General features: G+C 33.8%; 1 protein-coding gene across 3 annotated transcripts in view; it reads right to left on the bottom strand.

Moving 5' to 3' along the window:
• The window catches only part of LOC129223972 (macoilin-like), a 125,927-nt gene that overhangs the window by 33,473 nt on the left and 68,981 nt on the right, over positions 1–23,473 (bottom strand). For all 3 annotated transcript variants that reach the window (XM_054858359.1, XM_054858358.1, XM_054858357.1), the window contains exons 2-5: positions 17,987–18,128; positions 8,931–9,057; positions 4,100–4,229; positions 3,951–4,017 (exon numbers count right to left, since the gene is read on the bottom strand). In XM_054858359.1, coding sequence (XP_054714334.1) covers positions 3,951–4,017; positions 4,100–4,229; positions 8,931–9,057; positions 17,987–18,128 — 466 coding nt within the window. The remainder of the gene's footprint in view (positions 1–3,950; positions 4,018–4,099; positions 4,230–8,930; positions 9,058–17,986; positions 18,129–23,473) is intronic.

The raw sequence follows: 23,473 nt of genomic DNA, 5'->3' as shown, positions 1-23,473 counted from the left end.
GAGACTTTGACTCCGAATTCAACTCCTGGATTTTGGAAAGGTTTACTCTGACTTGCTTCAAAATCAATTCAACTTCACGATTCCAACCCTGATTACCTCACTGGAATTGCAAACAAAATGAGACTCTGACTCTTGAATGACTTCTCTCCATCTCCAAAACAATTCCACTCCGTTCAATTTGACTCCCAAAATTACCGACTCCGACTCGGTTTGCGGCAAAAATGAACGACTTTGACTCTTCACTAGCTGGCGCCCATGGGTGCCACTCTAAAAATTGGCCAGGACTGAAAAGCGCGTGGCTCCATATCGCGACACCAAAATGTTAGCGCTTAGTTTGATGTTTTAGATATAAATAATGCTAATTTTTGATGCTGTAACTATATAGTAAAACCAAATTGTAAGATTAAGTAAAAATTAAAACCTAAATAAAAAAATAACATATCATTGTCCAAGATTTTTAGGAGGTAAAAGCAGAAAAAGAACTTAATAATAAAATACAATTAAAAAAACTATTTGCTACTGCAGAAAAAAAGCTTCAGATTTTATAGTTCATGTTACATAAATAGTTCATATTTCATACAAAAAAATAGTAATTAAAAAAAATTCAAGTATGAGATTCTTGGCTATAAGCAGTCTTGCATAATATAGACGAACGCGCAAACGGCGTTTGCAGAAAATTTTTGGCTCTGCAGAAATTTTTTTAAACTGCTAACGTTAATTTAAAAAAAAAAGAAAAAAAAAAACACTTTATTTCTGTTAAATCCTGTCCCCAAAAGCCTTTTAGATCGCATGTGTGAAAAAAAAAATAGTTTTGGCAGTTTTCTTCAGTTGGTGAAAAATAAGCACAAACTATATGTTATTGTAAAAATAATTAAATGATTCAAACACTTTTTTTTGTCCCTTTCATATTTGAATACAAATTTAATTCTATTCAAGGGCGAGTTAGGCAAAATAATTATTTACAGAAAATTTTGCAGTTAGGATTTGTGTTCGCAGAAAGCTTTTCATTTTATCTAAGTGTGGCTATAAGATGCATTGTGATAAAAACTTTAATAAAATTTTCCAGATTAAGATAAGAATGGTTGAAATCAACAGACTGAGTGGCTTATTTAATTCTTTTTTTGGGGGGGAAAAAACAGCTCATCTTTTTAACTTTAGCAGATGTGCCAGTTTTTTATCCTCAGAAGAATAAGACCTTTTTTGAAAGTGCGAGATTCAAAAGTAAAGATTTGTTTCATCTATAAAAATCATTTTGAACATGAAAAAAAAAATCCGGTGGCCGAAATTTTTGAAAAGACGGAATTCCGTCCCTTGGACGGAAGTGTGGCAACCATGCTGGCGCCACAAGCATATTCCACCCCCCCCCCCCCCCCCGCCCCTGAATAAAATTCTCACTTTCCGTTCAGAAATCTGTCATGGCCTTACCCCCCGATAGATGGCGCCACAAATGATTTCCCATTTAAAACATAATTTTCCTCCTTGGTTAGAACATTTCTTGTCTAGTGGTAAGCATATGAAGCTCGTACTTCAGAGGCCGAGGGTTCGATTCCCGGTCAAAGCAATTTAGAGTATACTCGTGAATCACGTTCATCAAAAGTAATAAATTAGAAATTAAATAGATAAGAAATTAAGTTAACAAGTTATTTAAAAAAATTATTTAAAAAATTAATTGTCCCAAATGACGGATTCCAAAATGACGTCATCCGAAAATACACCTTCTGAAAATTTTTATGATGGCGGAAGGGTCACGTGATCATTCAAGATGGCGGATCCCTTTCCCACTGTTGAGTTGTTTTCCTCCTGCTTGTCCTATATCGCGGCTGTTACTACTTCTCATTGTATTTTCATCCTAAATTCATCGCCTTGGAACAGCAGTGCTCGTATATTGCTCCAAATCTCATCGTATTTTCATCCAAAATTCATCGCCTTTGAACATTGCTTGTATATTGCTCCAAATCTCATCGGTATAGGGAGAATAATTCATCGGATTTGCGATGATTGGATTCTACTATTACCGATGAGACATATTGGAGCAATTTCCGATGAAAACTCATCGGAATCCAACCATTGGCCGATCAAAGTTTGATCGGATTTCGATGAATGGCCGATGATTGGCTGATGAGTTGATGCTACTCGAGTGTTCTTTTCTAGAAAATAACTTATTTTTAAAAACTCATAATTTATTGCACATTTTTGTTACTTTCGATAGTTTACATTGAGATAAATATCCAATTCTATTTTTGGAAATTTACGTCTGCTTCCATAATGCAAACGATCAAATATGGCAACTAAGTAAAAAATTTAACACAAGTATATTTTTGAATTTGTAGCATTAAGTAGTTATAAAAAGAATAATAATTCGCAAAAAACAGCAATTGCAAGACAAAATAGTCAGTTTTTAGCACATAAAGTGTCTAAATTAATTAGAATTTTAAAAAATGTTCTGAAGAAAAAATTTTGCATTTTTTCAGAAAATAATTACGAATTATCAGAAAAAAAGGACACATTTAGCATTGTTTTCAATAGTTCGCATTGCAATAAACATCCAATGCCGATTTCGGAAACTTAGATACTAAAGAAGTCTTGTGTACTTCCATCTTGGGAATGACCAAATATGGCGGCTACGCCAAAAAAAATATGAATTTTTCTTTTAATTTGCAGCATGAAAACAATTTATAAATAATAAATCTTCATGAAACTACAATTCAGTTGAAAAGTTTTTAGCACATTTGTGTCCAAGGCAATGAGGATAAGATTAAGTTTTAAGAATAAAAATTTTCATTTCTCAAGAAAATTGTTGAAAATAATAATAATAAACAATTTGCAGCACATTTTGTGTTAATTTCATTAGTTTGCAGTTAAAGAAAACATCAAATTCTGCTTTATTTTTGGAAACTTAGGCATTTAAGGATCGTGTCTACTTCCAGCAATGTGACCAAAAATGGCGGCTACATTTCACATGCAGCTGAAAAGACTTTTGATCAAAAGACGATTTTCACCAATCAACTCTACCATCTTCAAGCTTGTGCTTCCGAAGCAGTAAATTGTCTTCTCCCCGGTTGAGTTTGTGCATAATTCCGGCTCACCTGAGGAATTTTTTCTTAGCAACTATTGGGTTGTCACTTTTTTTTTTGCCTGCGCCATTTCGCAGCAAAATTTTACAATTTTTTTCAGGAAACATTGATAAAAATGGAGATAAGATCTCATAGAACAAAGTTCCCTGGGAAAAAAATTGGAAAAAAATTTTTTTTGATTGGCAAATTTGGAAAATTTCCTGACTTTTCCCTGACATTTTTAACTGTGTCATTTTCCCTGACAATTCCAGGTTTTCCCGGGAGCATACGAACCATGTAAATGGTGGACATATCCTGTATTTTTAAAAATTCCTTAAATTACAGCTGTCATTACACATTAATGCGCATGTTTTTAATGCTTTTTGCAGAAGATTGTCAAAATCTTCTGTACTAAAGAGCACAATAATTTTTAAATTTAAATTATATTCTATACAGCAATTTGTGATCAATCTTAAGCAACTAATAAATATCAAGTGTTGTACAAACCATGAAAAAAAATTATAAGAAATCAAAACACTTTGTTTCTATTTTGAGGAAACTGAATGGGATTGTTGAAGATCAGTGAATAGCAAAAGAAATGGCTAGCTCGTATCATTATATCTACCCTAAAAAAGGTTTTTGTGCATATCAAGACACTAGTTTTACAAAAACAAGGCGAAATACTTACAAATTATCATAAATGATTAAAATATTAAAAGAAAATATTCTAATTCACTCCCCTTCTTCTTACTTAACAGTTGTTTTGTTATGACAATTGAATTAAGCACATTTAATAAATTAACCATCATACTATCCACCTAAGAAATTTTATGAAAAAACTAAAACCTACATAAAACTACTAAGATACAATAAAATAAGCTGGAATGGGAAACTTACTAGCCTCATTCTGTATCCAACGTAACTTTTGAAACCAAATCCAAGAGTAACGACTGGATAACCTATGCTGAAAGACAAATAGAAAATTTTCAACACTATTTATCTTTCTTTCTGAACACTTAAAAATGCTAATGAGATCACTAACTTACCAATGGGCTGCAAACGGCCTACAAAGATCTAAGTGAAATGGCAAATTTTTAAGTTCTTTGAGCCGCACTGAAGCTTCAATATATACAAAAAGTAACCATAGAGAGATGGTAGGAAGACAAATTCCCCTCTCTATATGAAAAAAAAAAAACAAATAAAATATTACATTATATAGTTGCACATTATATAAAAACACATAGTATTACATTAAATATTTGCTTTATGTAAGGAACTTCTAAATTTAAAAAAAAAAATTACAACATGTTATTCACAGTGGTAACACTGACTAAGAAACCCAAAAAAAAAAAGCTACAATGCACAAAAAAGAAAAACAGAACAGGTATGTTTCAAAATCAAGAAAACTGTTGCTCCCCCTCTAAATAAATAATGTCCAAATAATAGCCATTTCAGATGTCTGTTAACAAAATATCTCAAACTATTCAAAAACATTTGTTAAAACAAAAATATTTTCATAGTTCAGTAGACCCTCCTTTTACGCAGGGGTTACGTTCCATGTGAAAATGCTGCATAAATCAAAACTGCATAAATTAAGACTTACAAGTAGTGTTAAAATAGGGGTAAGGTTCCATAGATTAAAAAAATGCTTAATCCTCATATAAATAATAGCCAATGATCGAATAAACCTCGTGCTTCAATGATGAAACTCAAGCCAGGGCATGATAATTTGATAATATGTTTTGGTAATGTTTAACATGCAGGGAAATTATATTGTGATCAGGCTGAACTCGAACCGGTAACTAAACTGTTTTACTGGTAACAGCGGCGTACGCAGACAAATCAGTTCGGGGGGGGGGGGGAGCTCGAAAGTCTTTGAGCTGGGGGGGGGGGGATACTTATGAACTGTAGCTAAGAAAAGTTCACGTATCGCTTTTCTGATATCAATACGAATGTAAGATTTCAAAAATACATCATAAAAAAAAACTTGTTCTTTATTATAATTTTTATAATTAATTTTGAAAATTTCTGGGGGGAGGGGGCTGTAGCCCTATCAGCCCACCCCCTGGGTACGCCACTGACTGGTAAGACTGTCATTTCAGGGAAATGAAGAAACGAAAAAATGGTCAACAACAAACGCTACCTATTGGAGTTGAGGGTTAATGCACTGGAGTTAGGGTTACAATTTCAACTATAAAAATGTCACCAAACAGACAATGGCTTGGTTCAAATGTAGAAGCAAATTTTCACCCGTCATATCATTAATAAAGATACAAACTAAGTTTAATGTGCAATTATTTCGATACATATGCACAACGCGCATAAAAAAGAAAACAAGAATTAACTTGGGCGTTTATAAAAAAGTGCTGGTTATGATAGTCTTTTGCTGTCATTTATTATTTTTCTCTGCAGTTGTTTGTAGGGTATAAACATATTCATGATCACATGTGTCACATTCACAACAATATCTTCCTTTGCTAACAATACAAATTAGAGACATAATTTGCAATAGTCAAGGAATGGCTCAAAAATTCCAATGTGAAAGTTGTTGGGTTGCATGTCACTGGCATTGGTATCCTCCGTCGGTTTCATCCTTTTTTATCTCTCACTTCTAAAAGCTCTTCCTCCAGTGATCTCTGAATTATGCAAGTTCAAAAACTTTACTTTTGGAAAGAGATCTGGAACCAATCACAAAAATTGTCTCCCGTCGGTAACCCAAACTCGCTTTGCTGATTAGCAAGCAAAAGTGCACTTTATTGCATGTATCTGCAATCTTAAAAGCTTCGATTTTAAAAGAGCGTAAAATTTTATCTACAATGCTGTATCGCGTGAAATCGAAACTCATCCTCATAAAACAAAATAAAGTTGTCAAATCTTGACCCTGTATAATCAAATTTGTATAAAACGAATCCGCACAAAATGAGAAAATGAGGGTCTACAGAACATGAAAATTATTAGAACTATTTAGCTTGAAATATTCCTAACTCATTTTGCAATTACCACGTGAGACTATTATTTTGGAGAAACTACTTTTGGCAGGAAAAGGTAAAGATGAATTTTACATCTTTTGTGCAACGGCACTCCTTTGTATGTGATCGCTCTTGCTTTCAGCAATTGAAACTACCTGTTCGCTACAGTTTGCAGAAGCTTGTTATTGCATTAAGCAAGTTTTAAGCATGTAACTTGACCTACACATTTATATTCATTATTAACCCTTTTGCAGCTGACTTATTTGTTATTGAACATTGTGATTGTTTCTCAAGGACGGATACAAGGGAGGGGCGATGGCTTGAGCTGAGATACGGGAACTTTCTTCGGGTATATTTTCAATACTGCAGTTCCAAAAATGCAGTTTTACATAATCTTTGATAGTTTTACGAGAAAGGTAGCTCTTCCTCGGAATTCTTCCAGAATTGAAGTCTTGAAAACATTTGTAGCCCATTTTTCATTACTCTGGAATAGGGACCAGAACTTTCTGCAGGGTTTTTTTTTTTTTTTTTGAAATTCAAGTTCCAAAACTTCAATTTTACACAATTTTAGATATTAGAGTTAGGTTTAAGAACTGGCCCTGGATATTTTTCGAAAGAAACACAAGTGTAGGACACCTTTGATTACATAAGGGTAGGCAATGGGGTTTAGTACACGCTTTCGAAAAATTTTAGAAACTGAAGTTGTAAAGAGTAAAATACAATCGCCCCCTCCTCCTTAAACATTTTCTTGAACATTGCCCTTGGTTGTTTGTTGGGCACTTTTTAACTATCAAATTCAATCTATTTAAAAGACAAGACAAAGGGACCAGAATCCCTTGTAATTTACACCCCGTTGAAAGAATATATTGCACTCCGCTTTCTCCAACCTAAGGGCCTGTTCACATATCGGCCGTCCGTTCCGACCATCACGTTTTTTTCCTCCCCAAACAGGTTTTTTTTGCTGGTTGCCATGACAGCAAGCCATTTTATTTTGGACGGGACCAGTTTCGATCAGAAGAACCTTGATATCTGACAGCCATCAAAAGTAGAACGACCTTTCATTGGCTTCCGCCAAGCATCGCGTTCTTCTTTCTGGTGGGTAAATTCAGTCACGTGATTGATGTACGGCGAATGTATGTGAAAGCTATTCTGCTTTCGTGGGCTGTCCCTCACGCCAAAAAATGGGATGGACGGGATGGACGGCCGATAAGTGAACAGCCCTTAAGGCGGCCAGAGCAGAACACACAACAGCTGCTCGTTGTCTATGAGCACTCTTGTCAGCAAAAAGGTTAAACATAAAAATGTTGAAAGTACTAGAAACTGGGGATATGTTAGCAAGAAGAAAAATTGTAATTCCAAGACAGTCCTCAAAAAGTTTTAACCCTGCTATTACTATGATAATTTATACAAAAACTAAGAGAATATGTTGCTTGTGGTTACACTTGCAGTAAACAAACATACAGTTAGCTCCCGAATATTAGCGGAATTGGGTGGCACAAGAACCATGGATAATAAAAATTGCGGATAAACAACAAAAAGGCTAAAATGAGGGACAAATTTAAAAAAAATGTCCTTTGTCAAAAACATAGCTGTATTGATGCACAATACTTTCTACAAACAGTGAAAAAAGATGCAGAGTAGTAAAATTGTTTTATATTTTTACTGCAGAACTTAACTGAACGTCACATCTATGAAGAAAAAGTGTACGTTCGTTGAAGAAAGCACAAATAAATAAATAAATAAAAATGAACTGAGCTTAAATTTACAATTTTTTCGACAGAAAACAGCTGTTGGTATTTGCTTTTTGCTGCGAAAATACATGCTCCTGATTGTCGATTGACTCGCGGATGATCCGCCTTACAGATAGTTCGTTCACAGATAATCGAGAGTTTACTATACTTAAAGTGAATGTGGGTGCTCATATTCAAAATTTTAAGGGGGTTCAGACATTTTTCCCATGGTTCAGCAGGATATTTTCCTCATGGAAACCGATTTCAGTACAGATTAGTTATTAAAACTTGACAATTTTAATAACTTATTCATTAATGTCTGGAGAAGAAATGTTTTTACATTTTTGCAAAGAAAATAGTACTAAAAGCAAGAAAATTCTTTTAGGGGGGGGGGAGCTTGAGCCCAACTTGCCCCCCTATATGGGCGCCTTTGAGAGTGAATGACAAGAGATGAAAAATTTGGTACCCAGAATGCATGTTTGTAGCGTTACTTTTTTTTTAATTCTAAGGGCAGATATTTGTTTGGTATTTGTAATAACTAAGTTAGTTTCATTAAATTAGGATGAATTTGTTTCAGGGTGCATATTTAAACCAGTTCAAAAACAACTTCAGGGTGATTTTTACATTCCAAAAATCAAGTTGTTTGGTTAGTAATTTTACTTTTACTTTTTTCTTTTCCATTTTTTTCCCTGTTTGGTGATCTCAAGAATTTTATTAGCTCAGTATAGTTTATTTTCATGTTTTCACGTATTGGATTCAAGTTCTATCAGTTTTCCCAATTCATAAATATTGCTTTTCTAATTGTGATGAAAGAATCTCCCCCCCCTCCCCCTCTTTTTTCAACACCCTTAAAAATATTTTGTTTTACGATTGGAAAAGGATTAAAAGAAATAATGATATGCTTTGATTAGCACAAAGTAAAATTTCAATATATATATATATATATATATATATATATATATATATATATATATATATATATATTAACTAAACTCGACAAGTTTTTAACACTAATTTAATCAGTCAAAATAAAACTAATTTGCTGAATCATAGAAGAGTTAAAAGGGCACTTTGCTTAAAATGCTGCTGGCAATAAATATTTTCAATTCAGAACATCCGTGATCAAGAGACACATCTAAATAGTGATACAACCTGTACCTACAGATTGATATACAAACCTGTGTGCCACACATACTGCACCCACACATATGTGCTTGCTGCGAAAAACAGCCAATGAACTGGGATAAAAAGGAGGCAAATCATGTCTGATGTAAATGCAATGAATACAAAGAAAACAGAGAAAGCCTAAAGAAAGAAAAAGAAAAAAAAAGTTAAGAATAGTAAAAATGATTTTGCAATACAAAATTACAATTCCAGACATCAGAATTTCGGAAATCTGGAAAATCCAGAAGTTCTGCAAAACAGCATTTGACAAAAGCTCTCATCAACATATCAAATATATATAGAGAGAAAATTAATATAGATTTCTTTTTAAACATTGGTTACAAATTATTTTCCGACTGCATGTATGTAATCCTTTTGTTTCATGAAGTGTCATTCCTATGTTATGCATAGGTATCAGGGGCGTGCGCAGAGGGGGAGAAGGGACACCTGTTGGCCCGGGGGGAGGGGGGGTCCTGACCCAATATTTTCAAAACTAGGGGTGACACATAGAGGTAAACAGTATGGAGGCGGGACCTGGAAAAGTCATTTGTGACAGGCACCAAAATTTCTGTATACGCCCCTGATAGGTATTGCCAACCTTGGATCCCCCAACGTACCAGCACTACTGAGGAAATTCTTATTGATGCTGGTTCATACTGTAAGTTTAAAGTTCAGTAAGTTTCAGCCTCAGTTCAGTAAAGTTTGCTTATACATCAGAAGCTCCAACTGCACATTTTCTAGACCTTAACTCATTGTAAATTCAAATGTCTCTATTTCTTCTCCCCCCCCCCTGGCCCAGCATTTTAATTCAGAAATAAATATTGGAAGATTATAATTTCATGGTGTCCTTGTCTCATCAAACAAAAGAGATAATGGTACACAAATTGTAAAATTCTGGTAAAGAATGTAAATTGATTGTAAATTTCAGGTAAAGGTTCCGTCGTTTTACGCTGGGGTTATGTTCCACGAAAATGCTAAATAAATCAAAACCGAGTAAATTGTGACCTAATAGTAGTGTTAAAATAGGGGTTAGGTTCCATAGATAAAAAAAATATTTCATTCTAGTGATGACTAATTATATAATAATTTTAATGTGTTCTTACATCGATTTTTATGTACAACAATCATAAAGAAAACATAACTTAATTTCGTGTTCTGTTTAAAAAGAGGAACTGGCTATGATAGTCCTTTTGCAGTTGTTAAGAATTTTTCTCTTTAATTCTTTTCATAGCATTAACGCATCCATGATCACTTGTATCATTTCTATGATAGAATCTTCCTTCACTAACAAATCAGAAAGTTCATTTCTATTGTCTAAATGGCTCACAATTTTCAATGTTAAAGATTGGTTGTGCGTCATCGACGTCGGTATCCTCGTTGGTTTTGGCCTCCTTTGTCACTCCTAAAAGCTCTTCTGCCTGTGAGTTCTGAACTGTGAGAGTTTAATAACTTTACTTCTGGAAAGAGCTCTAGAACTAATCGCATAAAATGTCTCTAGCCAAGATCAATTATTAGCACTCCAAAATGCAGTTTATTACATGTAATCTGCAGTCTTTAGGAGTTTGGATTTTGAAAGGGGGGCAAATGTTATCTGTTTCCATTGCCGCATTTGCATAAAACCAAAACTCATCCGCGTAAAATAAAACTAAGATGTCAAATCTCAAACTGCGTAAAATCGAAACCACGTAAAATAAACCCGCGTAAAACGAGGGTCTACTGTACTGTCCAGAGCACTTAGCAAAACGTGAACTTCACTCTCGACACTAGCAAGAATTATTTAAAGCAAAAGGGTTTTTTTTTTAAATCAATTGATTTAAGCCATGACAAAAATCAGATTTAATTCATGATTGAAAGCACTGATTTAAATCAGTAAACTTAAACCTTTGACACCTGTGATGGAATAAGATAGGCAGCGCCAGTCATTACCCATCATGTCTTAGCTATAAAACATGTCACATTATAATTAGCGAGTTATATACAAAAAATTTGTTTTCTTTACTTAATGTCTCCGGCCTTCACTTTCCTTTTTTCAAGTTTTATTTGCTCTTGGAAAAACTAAAGGGTAGACCACAGTTATAAATAATTACATTACACTACAGTCCATGGTCCCTAGTAGGTACCTTCCACTGCATGCGGTTTAACCAGTTGTATAAGGCATTGAAAACAGCTGTTTTCTTTTTTTTTTTTTTTTAATCCAGACCAGGAGCCCAACCGACTCTTATCTAGCACTTGTTATAAATAGTTAACTATATCTTATAAATAAAAACTATATAGTATTACAATTAACACGTAAACATATTATTCAAGTATATTCAAGTATTATTAAAAATCAGAGCTAGATAATGCACGCATGCACGCTGTGCGTGGATACATCCGCTAACGTGCGGATACATTCGCCGAGCAGTTGCACATCGTCCGATAACCATAAAAGTTCTTAAATAAAAGATTAAAATTAGATCAATTTAAGATCAATTTTAAACGACTAAGAAGTGAAGATGATATCTTTACTTCTAACTCATTTTAAATTGATATTGATATTATTTAGATTTTAAAAATTATTACAAGATAGTACACACCCACGCGTTCGGTGGATGTATTCCCTGCTGCGTGGATACATTCGCTACAGGCACGCGCATCTCGTGATAATCGTTGGAGTTCTTACTTTTCACTTTTAATTTGTTTTGAACTGATAATATTTGATTAATTTGTCAAATTTATTAATAGATAGTACATATGCAAGCGCATTCGCTGCTGTGTGGATACATTCGTTGCGAGCACACGCATCTCGCGACAATCATTTAGGTTCTCCTTTTTTACTTCTAATTCGTTTAAAATTAATATTGCTAATACAAAACGTAGTAATCATATGATAAAGGAGAAAAAACAACGTAAATAAAGCACAAATATTGGAGAAAATGCAGCATATAGCTATTTCAAGGCTACAATGGAGCCTCTTTATCAGTGCAAAAAGCTCACCAACACAACAAGAAGTTACGAGAGAACTGACAACAACCAAGTGGACATCGGTATTTATACCAAAGAGGGCTAATCAATAATAGGTAGTAATCATAGCTAGATAATATAGACGGACGCAGATACATTCGCTGCTGTAAGAAAATAGTTGCTGCTTTGTGGATATATTCATTACCGACATGCACATCACTCCATAATCACGAGTAATGTTCTAGTTTTCCAAATGTCTTTTTTTCCCTTCAGTTAAAAAATTACTAAAATATTAATCCTCCCTTTTCTCCTATGCATCAAGTGGTGACAACTGAGCAATTCTTTTCATGTGGCTTCGTATTTCCATTTTTCCTCTTTTTTTTTTTTTTTTTTTTTTTGTGCTCATATCAAATCATAAAAGCACCTCTGTGGCTTTAAAGCTTATCATTGGAGCCAGCAAGTTCGCGCTTGCAGTAATTTTGGAAATTTGCACAGCACCCGGCATAAGCGCCGCACTTTCAGTTTAACAAACAATGTGAAAGAAAAGTTATTTTTTCTTTTTCTTTTTTTTGAAGATATCTGGAAGGCAATTTAAACAGATTAAATGTTTCAAAAAGAAAAAAAATCTTAACTGCTTACTGATACAGTGAAACTTCTCTTAATGGACACTCCCGAATAACGGACACCTCTAATTAACGGACATTTTTGCAAATCCCAGTCCCTCAATATAGGCCAATACATGTAATTCACTCTGAATAACGGACAGTTATTTCACAAAAAAGTTCCCTTGCAATCGTAGCACTTCCGTTTTTTTTTTCTTTTCACAGAATATCTTAGTAACTGCTTGCCTTACAAAGCTTTTCATCCTCCAGAACTGATATTCCCCCCCCCCTCCCGTCATTTCCTTATCACTGTTTCTTGGAATTAAAAGGGTGGTAATGGGCAGAGGCAGCGATTGGGGCTTAAAAGTTGGGGGGCAGAAAAAAAAAAAGAACTAAAAGACATGGTACTTTTTGCGGGCAGCAAAAAATGAAAAAGAAAAAGTCATAATTTTGTTACGGCTAGTTTTCAGAGTATTGAAGCAGATAAGTGAAAACTGATGTCAGTCTAACAATTAACATACGTTTTTCTTAAGATTTTGATGAATTTTGTACACAATAACTATTCAAAAGTTAAGATAACTGGACACTTTTTCTAACTGGGGCTCTCGGGAGATGCAATTGAGCAGATCGGCGCCGGTAGTAGTCGGCTTTATGGCGTCGTAGTTTCGTTGGGTTGTTTAATTTTGAGACATGAAAAGATTTGTGCATATTCAAGGTCATATTGCCAACTGTCAAACATGCACTAGTGATACTCGAGATAAAATAAATAAATTAACCATAAAAAATGTGTGTGGGGGGGAGGGGGGTTGCTCTGCCAAATCGCTGCCATTGATAATGGGATATTCATACCATGAGATGAAGTGAGAGGCAGGCGAACCTAATTTTCATGCAGCAATCGTAGCTTTGCAGTTGCAAACTTTCCTAAAGGTGTGTGATTTAGTTGATTTTTTTTGTGTGACAATATTATTTGAGTTTTAAAATGGCAACTAATAGAAACAGACTGACATTGAAAGAAAAAATTAATGCTTTGGATGTTGCCGAAAAACGAAAAATAAGCGTTGTTGTTTTGCCAATTGTTTTCAAGTTAGGAAAACTCAAATCAGCGAAATTTTAAAAGATAAAGACGAAATTAGAAAATTGTGCACAATTAGAGACTTTTCGGAAGCACTGAAATACAGTGAAGAATTAAAAAACTTTTTCCTGAGCAACGAGGACACTGAAGGACTTGCTAAGGTAAATGATTTAAATATTTATAATTGAGAAACAGGTTTGTAATGCAAAAAAGAGATGTCAAACTGTTTTAACTGATTAATTGATAAAATGCTTTTTAAGACAAGTGTGTGCTGTCAGTATACCTTTATTGAGAAAAAACAGATTAATTACACTTGATGTAAAATGTAGTAAACCTTTCGCAATTGTTTCGATTGTGTCGACAAAGGGAACAACAGTCCATTTTGAAAAAGGTAAATTAAGTAGTTCCTCCTAATAGCGGACACCTCCCGATAACGGACAAAACTTCTAGTCCCTTGACTGTCCGCTATTCAGAGGTTTCACTGTAGTTAATTACTCTACATCCGACAACCACGGACTTGCTGTTGAAAATTTTTACATTGCGCATGAAAAAAACTTTGAACGATTGCCTTTATGGATGTTTAAAAAAGGTACTTACTTTGAAATAATTGCAGGATAAACTCGCTTACATTTAAGCATCTTAGTCTAAAAAACAATGCTTAAAGCAGGAGATTCGGAACTTACAAATGCATCTGCTATAAGGAGCGTAGTTTTAAAATTTTAAAATTTAGCTTGGGTCTTTTCATTATAGGCTCACATAATTGGCATGAAAATTAGTTCCTTGTAACCTCAAAGCATAATTAGACAATGATTAGCTTGCAGATACTTTCCAGTTGCGTACGCAGATACTTTATATTTTTATCTGACTCTGTTAACAATAATCCAACCAATATTTACAATATTCTTCTTCTTCATCAGCACAACAGCCTGGTGCAGGCCAAGGCTTTCTCCATCTGCTTCCTCCAGGCGGTACAACACATTGTCAGGTTTCCCCACCTGTTCACTCCCAAAATTTCTAGGTCTTTCTCAACACTATCCAGTCACCTTGTTGCTGGTCTTCCCCTTCTCCTTGTACCCTCAATCTTCGAAAAAGTTAGCTTTTTAATCGGGTCCAGATCTGCACGCCTAAATACGTACCTCAGCCATCTGATTCTGTTAGCTTTAATTACTCTTAAGTGATGGGTTGTCTGTATTTATGGTACACTTCAAAGTTATATAAACTTCTCCAAGCATCATTTTCCTTTACTGCTTCAAAAATTGACCAAAGGATCTTTCTTTCAAAAATGAGAAGTCTGTTTTCCTCTGTTTTATTAATTGCCCATGTCTCACTATCGTATAAAATGATCGGTCTTATGAGGGTTTTGTATAGGTTTATTTCTGTATTAATGGAAAGGAGCTTAGACTTTAATTGGCTCTCTAAGCCAATCAATCGTAGCATCTATTTGCCATCAAAATTTGATTTCCAATTTCAACTCTAAACTCATTCTTACTTATAATAAGCGCACCCATGTATTTAAACTGCGTGACACCTTCAAAAGTATAGTTTCCAATATTAAGCGGCTGCACACCATGTATTCTAGTGCTTGCAACCAAAAACCTAGTTTTTTCCTCGTTTACAGCCAAGCTCAACTCCTTGGCAGCGCTCTCAAGGGCAACAAATGCCTCAACCACATCCTGTTTTCTTCACCCAACGACATCGATATTGTCCGCGTATGTCAATATCTGTATGCTGCCGTGTGCAGGTAAACGGCAGTATCTGCAGAAATGAGTTTTCGAGATATTTGAAGAAACGCGTTTTGGATTCAATACCAACTATGGGGAAAGGTAGGAATCAGACGTCTTTTTCGTACCTTTTTTCAGCGGAAACCAAATAAACGAGCTTTTGCAATAAAGATAATATACAATAGATGAGAAAAATGCTGAAAAATGAAAAATTTGCAGTTACTGCCCTTTACCTGCACACAGCAGTATAGTTCTCTGCAGGATTGTGCTTCTAGTGTTGATACCCGAGTCTTGTATAACCTTTTCAAGGGCTAAATTGAACAAAATGCAAGACAAAGAGTCTCCTTGTCTAAGGCCTCTCTTTTTACAAAAAACCTCAGATACTTCAGACATGGTCTTAATTCTGCATTTTAAGCTTCGCAAAGTCATTTTGACAAGATTGGTGAGCTTAGGAGGGATTCTGAATTCGTACATCGCATCGAACAATTTATTCCTGTTGATACGATCATAGCCTCTCTTGAAGTCAATGAAGAGATGGTAGGTATCAATTCCGTACTCTTTGGTCTTTTCCAGGATTTGTCTTATAGAGTGAATTTGGTCTATGGTAGACTTCCCCTCCAGGAAGCCACATTGATAGTTTCCTACTATTTTTGAAACATACGAAAGAACAGGGGCGTAGCTACAAACCCCCCCCCCCCCCCCGAAAAGTTAGTCTCAAAAAAAAAAAAAGAAAAAGAAGAGAGAAGAGAAAGAAAAAAAAAGAAGAAAAGGGAAAAATTCCAAGCGATTATACATATATATATATCTATTATATATATATATATATATATATATATATATATATATATATATATATATATATATATATATATATATATTAGTATATATATATATATATAAGAAGTAACCCCCCCCCCCTCCGAAAGTCGGGTCTAGCTACGCCACTGGAAGAAGTCTACGAAATAGAATGTTGGAAAAAATCTTAAAAGCCACATTCAGAAGCATGATACACGGTAGTTGCGACAGTCCAGCCTGTCTCCTTTTTTGTGGATGGTGAAAATTGAACCCTCTTCTCATTCAATGGGCATCTGTTCCAGGTTTCACACATCACTAATGATCTTTAAAAGTTCATTGTTCAACTCTGGTGCATTGACAATAAATAGTTCGGCTTTAATGCCATCTTGGCCAGGGGCCCTGTTTCTATTAAGATTTTTTAAGGTATACTCCAATTCCCTTAAGGTAGGTACAGGCATATCTTGTGTTTGTCTAAGAGTACTAGGTACTTCAACGGTAAAAATTTCATCAACCGGGCTGTCATTACCAAACAGCACCTCTTTAAAATGTTCCCTCCATCTAATCATTGTTTCTTTGTTATTACAAGTCAATTCACCATTAATCTTTCTGATAGTTGTAGTTCTAGAGTTAAAATCTTTCCTAATATCATTAACTAATTGATAAAATTTTCGTGCTTCTCTCTGGGTCTTCATATTTTCTATATCTTTGCATTTGTTTTCCATAAAGATTCTTTTCTTTTTCTTATGCATCCTTTTTTCTTCCCTTCTCAACTCCTTATATATTTCAGCTGAATTTCTAGTAGAGTGTCTTCCAATCATAACCCTGTAAGCTTGGTTTTTCCTATTAGTCAGTTCTTCACACTCCTCATCATACCAGCCATTTTCCCTTTTATTTTTTTTAAGCTCTGGTATGGTCACATTCACTACATTGCTAATCACTGTGACAACATCCTTCCACTGGTGTCTTTCATTTTCTACATAGTCTCTACTTGTAAAACTTTACTTTAGACAATTCCTATATCTCTTTAGGGTTTCAGGGCTCTTTAATTCATTGTAAACTAATTTCTTAACCTCCATGCGCTCCCTCCTTGTGAATAACCTGCTAATCTTAGCTCTCACTTTATACATCACTAAAAAATGGTCAGAGTCCACATTTGCCCCTCTATAACTGCGCACATCAATTAGACTACTTCGATGTCTTTTGTCACATTTACAAAATTACAATCTTATAATTTTTAGAGCTGTGCACCCAAAACCCTTGATTTTTTGCCAAACTGCCAATCTTAGTATACAAGATTGTTCTGGCCAAAACTCCTTTCTTCCAAAGAGAAAATTCTGGCTATGCTATTATTTCCAAAACTAGAATGTATCCTGTGTTCCCAATGACTATTCCCAGAAATGACTCTTGGTCTTATTAATGCTAGTGCTCTTGCATCAATGCATTATAATTTCAGGATCTCAGTATTTAATGATATAATGAAATAAATTAGAATTTTTGAAACTTCAAAACTATGTACCAGTTGTAAACATGTAAACCTATTAGAGGCTAAAATTAAAATTTTTGATTTTAACTTTTGAAGGGGAAATTTCTTTCCAGCTTTATGCATTAGGGACTAGACAATTTTAAAGGAAGGGAAGAGAAATTGCAGTAGAAATTCTGCTATTTCACCGAGTTTTAGCTTCTATCTATTGTGGTTTTCCTATACAGAACAATGTACAGAAAACTAGACTGGTTTAATTTTCTGCACACTTGTATTGACACAAAATCAAACAGAATAAAACAAATATTGGTTGAGACAATCATCACAGTAATAAAAGGTAAATCCTTAAGAGGAGTCCTAGCAACCAGAAACTTGTTTTTAGTCCCCATTTGCCAAATTTGAATAAACGCTTGCTACAATCTATTTTGTAAAATAAAAAATTTTAACACATGCTTACCAGCCCTTGATATTTAAAAGAGTCGTAGACACTGCGAAGTAAGAGCCAAAAGGGCCACAGGTACTCGAAGCGAAACTCCAAAATGAAGTCGGCCAACAGCACCAAGGCCCAGACAACTAAGAACTTCACATATAGAAATGTACTGCAAAGAGAAAAAAAAAAGTTTAAGTAACTATGCATGAATTCAGTTCAGCATGATAAATCATTTAACAGCATCTCCGCCACAAACAGGATTAATCAGAAGTAATTTTTAAATTACTTTAAAGCATATAACAAGTTGACAAATCTAAAATTATCCCTAACTCAAAAATAAGTGAAGTTTTAACATACATTGAAGTGCTAGAAGTAAAATATCTATTAGCAGATAGTAAAGTCCCAGAATGTTGAACTAAATAAATTAAATACATATTTTAGATAAGATTTTCAGTGAAAGTTAAGATTTTAAAAAATTTATAATTCATACTTCCTGTCAATTATAAGTATGCAAATAAGAAATGAAAATTATGTTTTTAGTGCCCAAGTTCTGCTTGGGCGGATAACACCTCAGTGAATTATATTATTAACACTTTAAATAACAGGTGGGTTTTATGTGTCATTTCGTCCACGACAGAGTTTTAGTTAAGTCACTCGCTGCTAAGACTGCCACACACAAAAATTTACCAATCAAATTTGCTTGTAACTTGCAATTATGACAGACACCTATGCAGATTCACGGAAAAATGCGCTGTGTGCTGGCAGCACACAGCGCATTAAACAACAGCATTAAGTTATTTTTCTACTGTCCTTCATAGACACATCTGAATTATTACTCAATCATCATTACTTATGTTCATATTTCAAAGTTTAAAAACAATAGGATTTCATAAAATAAGTATTTACAGGGAGAGGAGAAGGGGGGCGCATGTCAATATTATACTTCATGGAAGATTTGAAATTTTAGTTTGATGAGATAAGGAATTGCGGACATAACAGACATTATTCCATCAGCCTCCCCTCCCCATCAGGAATGTGTCCCGATTTTCAATTTGAAAAAATGGTTGCATTAACTTGCTTTTTTTTTCAATAAATCTTTTTTGATGAAGAAATTCATAATTTCAAAATAAAGTAAGGATATTAAGTGATCACCCTAAAGTGTCATAGCATAGTTCTGTGATTGAGAAACGCATGCCTCAAAAATTTTATTTTTTCCAGAAATGATTGCAAAAATCAATTTTGTCCCCTTTTTTTTTCACCTCCAAAAAAACATGCAAAACCCTGAGCTAAACTATGTTTTAGAGCAGGAAAACGTATCTAGTTGAAATAAATATTTGCGTTGAAATAAAATTTAAACAACTGCTTATTCTTTTTATATATTCCTAACTCCTTGTATGTTCCTAAAACTAATTTAAAACCAAATTGCTAATAAAATAATGGGTTAAAAAAATAATAATTAAAATAAAAAATAAAATGAGTTGATTGAACTTAGTATATACTAAAATAACTTCCAAGTTTTAAAATAACTGAAATATTTATACTTTACAGGATGCAAAAGGATTGAAATCTCAACAAAAGCACGCCGGCGAAGCACGTGCTTAATGCTGAAATGTTAACGAAAAAAAAAGTTTTTACTAATACAAATCCATTATGCATTTACTTCTAAACAACCATCATGGGCAGGCCGGATCTACGTAACTGCAGATCCCCTAGTGCGGGGGCAGACCACTAAGACACACTACGACTCGAGAAACCAAACTTTTGAAAAAATAAACAAACTATGCTCAAAATTCAAAAGTTGAAAATATTTTTAAATTTTAAAAACCAGGGGTCTGTCCAGAATTTTTCATCAAGTCCGTTTTTTGTGAAAAATCAAATAATTTTGTGAAAAATCAATTAATTTTGTGAAAAATCAAAAAATTTTGGAAAAAGAAAAAAAAATTGTGAAAAAGAAGTTTTGGAGTTTTGAGATGGTGCAAACTGCATCATTGAAACTTGAAATTGAGTGTTTTCCTCTTCTATGTTGAGAATATCATTCTGGGGTGTTTTTCTAGTATTTGGCGGTAGGGGCGCATCGCTCTCTCAAGTATCAATATTTATCTACCATTCTACATTATGTTAAATTATACTAGAAATATTTCTATACAGTATTTAAAATAATTGTAACAAAAATAGATAAAATTCAGGCAAGGGGGGGGGGGGGGTTCAGCATTTAACTTTTTGACCAAACCAGGAAACATCACGAGCTCAGTAATCATGGAAAAAGTTAAAAATGGTCGCATTCGAAAGAGTATCTTTAGAAAAAAATTTGACCCAAATATTGTGTGCCCTCGTCCTTTAGTTTTTGAGATATGGGGGGTCAAAGTTTGTCGAAATCTTACGAAAATTCGCCAAATTTAAAGACTTGGCAAGAAATGGAAAATATCACGTGATTTCATCGCCTGCGTCTAGCAAGACTCTCATTCCCATTTCTGGTCATCTGCAAAGCGCGTAAACGATGTTTCGAATTAACCCTTTACTTGTGTGTGTAAAATTAAAAAGTAACAATTAAGCCTGTGGAATGGAAACTAGAGAGCTTTATCCAGAGGAGCTACAACTTTATAACGAAATTGAACGTAGGATTTAACTTTGTAATCGTGATAATAATGCATTTCAGAATTTAAGTGCATTTCAAGTGTGTTTTACTTAACTAATTTAAATTTGTACTCTTGTTATGAAATGTGTTGTAAGTAATTAATAATTATGTACGAGAATTAAGATGAATAAGATAAAAAAAACATGCTTATTAAAGCTTATATATTGAAAAATAAAATGGATAGTTTTTGATGTTGAAAGAAAATGATCATGGATTGTAGTATCCCAGCTCTTATTTATTTTTTCAAAAGTTATTATTATTCATGAAGTTTTATTGCCTGACCACTGCTAGCGGAAATGTTTGATTTTTAATTTAAAATCAAAAAAAAATAATAATAATAATTTAAAAAAAAAAGAAAACAACGGATAGTAAATGTCAAAAATTTGCACAGCAAAACTAGCGATGTCGGAAATTACTTCACTACAGATTTTTATCAAAAATTTTATAGTCTACGTTCATTAACAACCCCTGTAGTTCGAAAAAGTCTGTCACTGCAACTGAAAGTCGCTATAACGTAAATGCACATCATATTGCATGTTATTGAGTCATTTTTAAAAATACTGAAGTCACTTTTACCAATTATGTTTCAAGTTAAAAGGGAATTCAAATACGAGCAAAATAAAAAATTATTCAGTTTTTTTTTATTTGACTTGTTAGAGGGCTTACACATAACTTGAAAACGATACACATAACGAAAAACACATTAGAAATAACTGACAGAAATCGTTTTTTTTTTTTAAATTTGAGAACATGGTTTGCAATCTTTAAAATTGTCGTTTTCTTCGTATTTAGATACTGTTGAAGACTTCAGATTTACGACTTTTCAAAAAAAAAAAAAGACTTTAAAGTGTGTTTATCGTTTCTCTACGGTTATCATATTTTTTTCAAAACAGTTTCATCATCGAATAAACTCTTTCAGTGGAAATATATCACCCGCAGAAGCATAAAAGTTTTAAACATCAGTTTTTTAACAGTCTTAAGAATAACAAAAAAGTTTAAACTTTGAACGGTATATTCAAATGTATTCAGTTAATACGTTCTATTGGATGCTAAATTATCATTACATCTGTGGAATTTTAAACGTGATTTTGTGCTCGAACCCTATGACAGATCGGTCGCAGTAATAGGAGGTCGTTCTTGTTGACTGCAGTTAGGAGCGCACTGATGGGATTGCACTGTGACCTCCCAAAAATTTTCCTTATTCGACAAAGTTCGTCTGACAGTTCGGCAAGTTAGAAGACATAATTACAATTTTTTAACTCCCGAAAGTCACTTTTCATACATTATTATTTGCGCATACTCGTATTTTATCGCTCGGCAAAATTTGAATTTTCTTTCGGTAAATTGAGAATTTTTGCTTTCCCAAAAGTTTAAGCTCGGGGAACCTCTCACTGCAGTATCTTTTAATTTGCTTTATTACTACAGTAAAATGTCAAAAATCAGAACAAATTAGCTTTGCACAGAACCTAAAAAAAAAATAATTAATACTTATGAGAACCTTGTTTAGAAATAAAATATATTTCACCAATAATAATAACCACGAAAAATAGTGAAGAAAAATCTACTTACATCTACTACTACTACCTAAAATGCTAAAAGACATTTTTATCTTGACCTTCTCCATAACATTTTACAGAGGGGAGGTTCAAATTTAATTATTCGAGAAAATTACTTTTAGTTATTCGAAAAGCAACAAAAGACACACCCACATTCACATTTCTGTAGTTGGAATCAAATGTTTGAAGGAACTCCCCTCGGGGTCTAGGGGATTCGTCAAAAGAAAATATGATTTGAAGTCAATATACATTATATTTCCATTGCTTTTACAATAAAATAAAACAAATATTTCGGGCGGTGGCGTTTTCCCCTATACAGTTGCACGTTAATATCCCAGGACACAAGCCCCTAAAAATTTCAATGGTGCAGTCTGTGCCACGACACCCCGTGCCATGGTAGTCACCCCGAGTAAAGAATTAATGCGCTATCTCTCATGCGCTTTGGTGGTGACCAAAAATGGAAGTGAAATATCTTGTCAGATGCAGATGTTGAATTCGCGCCGTACCTTCCATTTCTGAACAAAACTCGCTAAATTTGGCGACTTTACTAAAAATTTCGGCAATTTTTAAGACCTCATATTTCGATACCGTGGTCACGAGGGCACGTAGTTTCAGTGCCATAAACATGTTTTCCAATGCTCTTTCGAATGCCACCAATTTGGAATTTTTTTGAATTTCCTTGATCGTGATGTTTCCTGGTAAGATACTCTTAAAAAGCACAAAATTTCGTTTTAAACTTATAAATTCCGTGATTTTAACAAAAATAAAAAGATTTTATTTGTTTACCTCTTAACAAAGCGTACTAAACATCAAAAAATTCGAAAAAATGGATTCCCACAGCGCATGCAAAGAGATCACAATTCTCAAAGTGAAGGCATCAAAAGTATAAAAACAGCTTGTGAAAGAAATATTTTTGATAAAATTATTTTAAAATTGCATTTTAGAGTCCTATGATAAACATTTCATTAATATCTGTGGACACAGTTGAAGCAAAAAAATAAATAAATAAATAAAATAAAATAAACCATCTATTCAGCATTTTAATTTTTGACTTAATAACAGAAAATGGAATTTTGCTTTAAAAACTTGAAATGAGAGTTCTAACAGAAATAAAAAGACTTCTCATTTATTTGCATCCTAATAACGCGATGTTAGCTTGAAAAAAGAACAAAATATGATTCTCATATCGGATGTTAAAAGATTGCACATTTCAAAATGTAGACATCTAAAGAAAAAAGAAACGGTAATTAAAAGAGTTTATTTAAAGTTAATCATCCTTGTTAGCATCGAAAAATCAAAACCCATATAATTTTCTCCCAAAAT

This window comes from Uloborus diversus, chromosome 6, assembly GCF_026930045.1.
Source record: "Uloborus diversus isolate 005 chromosome 6, Udiv.v.3.1, whole genome shotgun sequence".
Lineage (NCBI taxonomy): Eukaryota > Metazoa > Arthropoda > Arachnida > Araneae > Uloboridae > Uloborus > Uloborus diversus.
The sequence above is the reverse complement of the archived record's forward strand: the minus strand, read 5'-3'. Positions and strand labels throughout refer to the sequence as shown.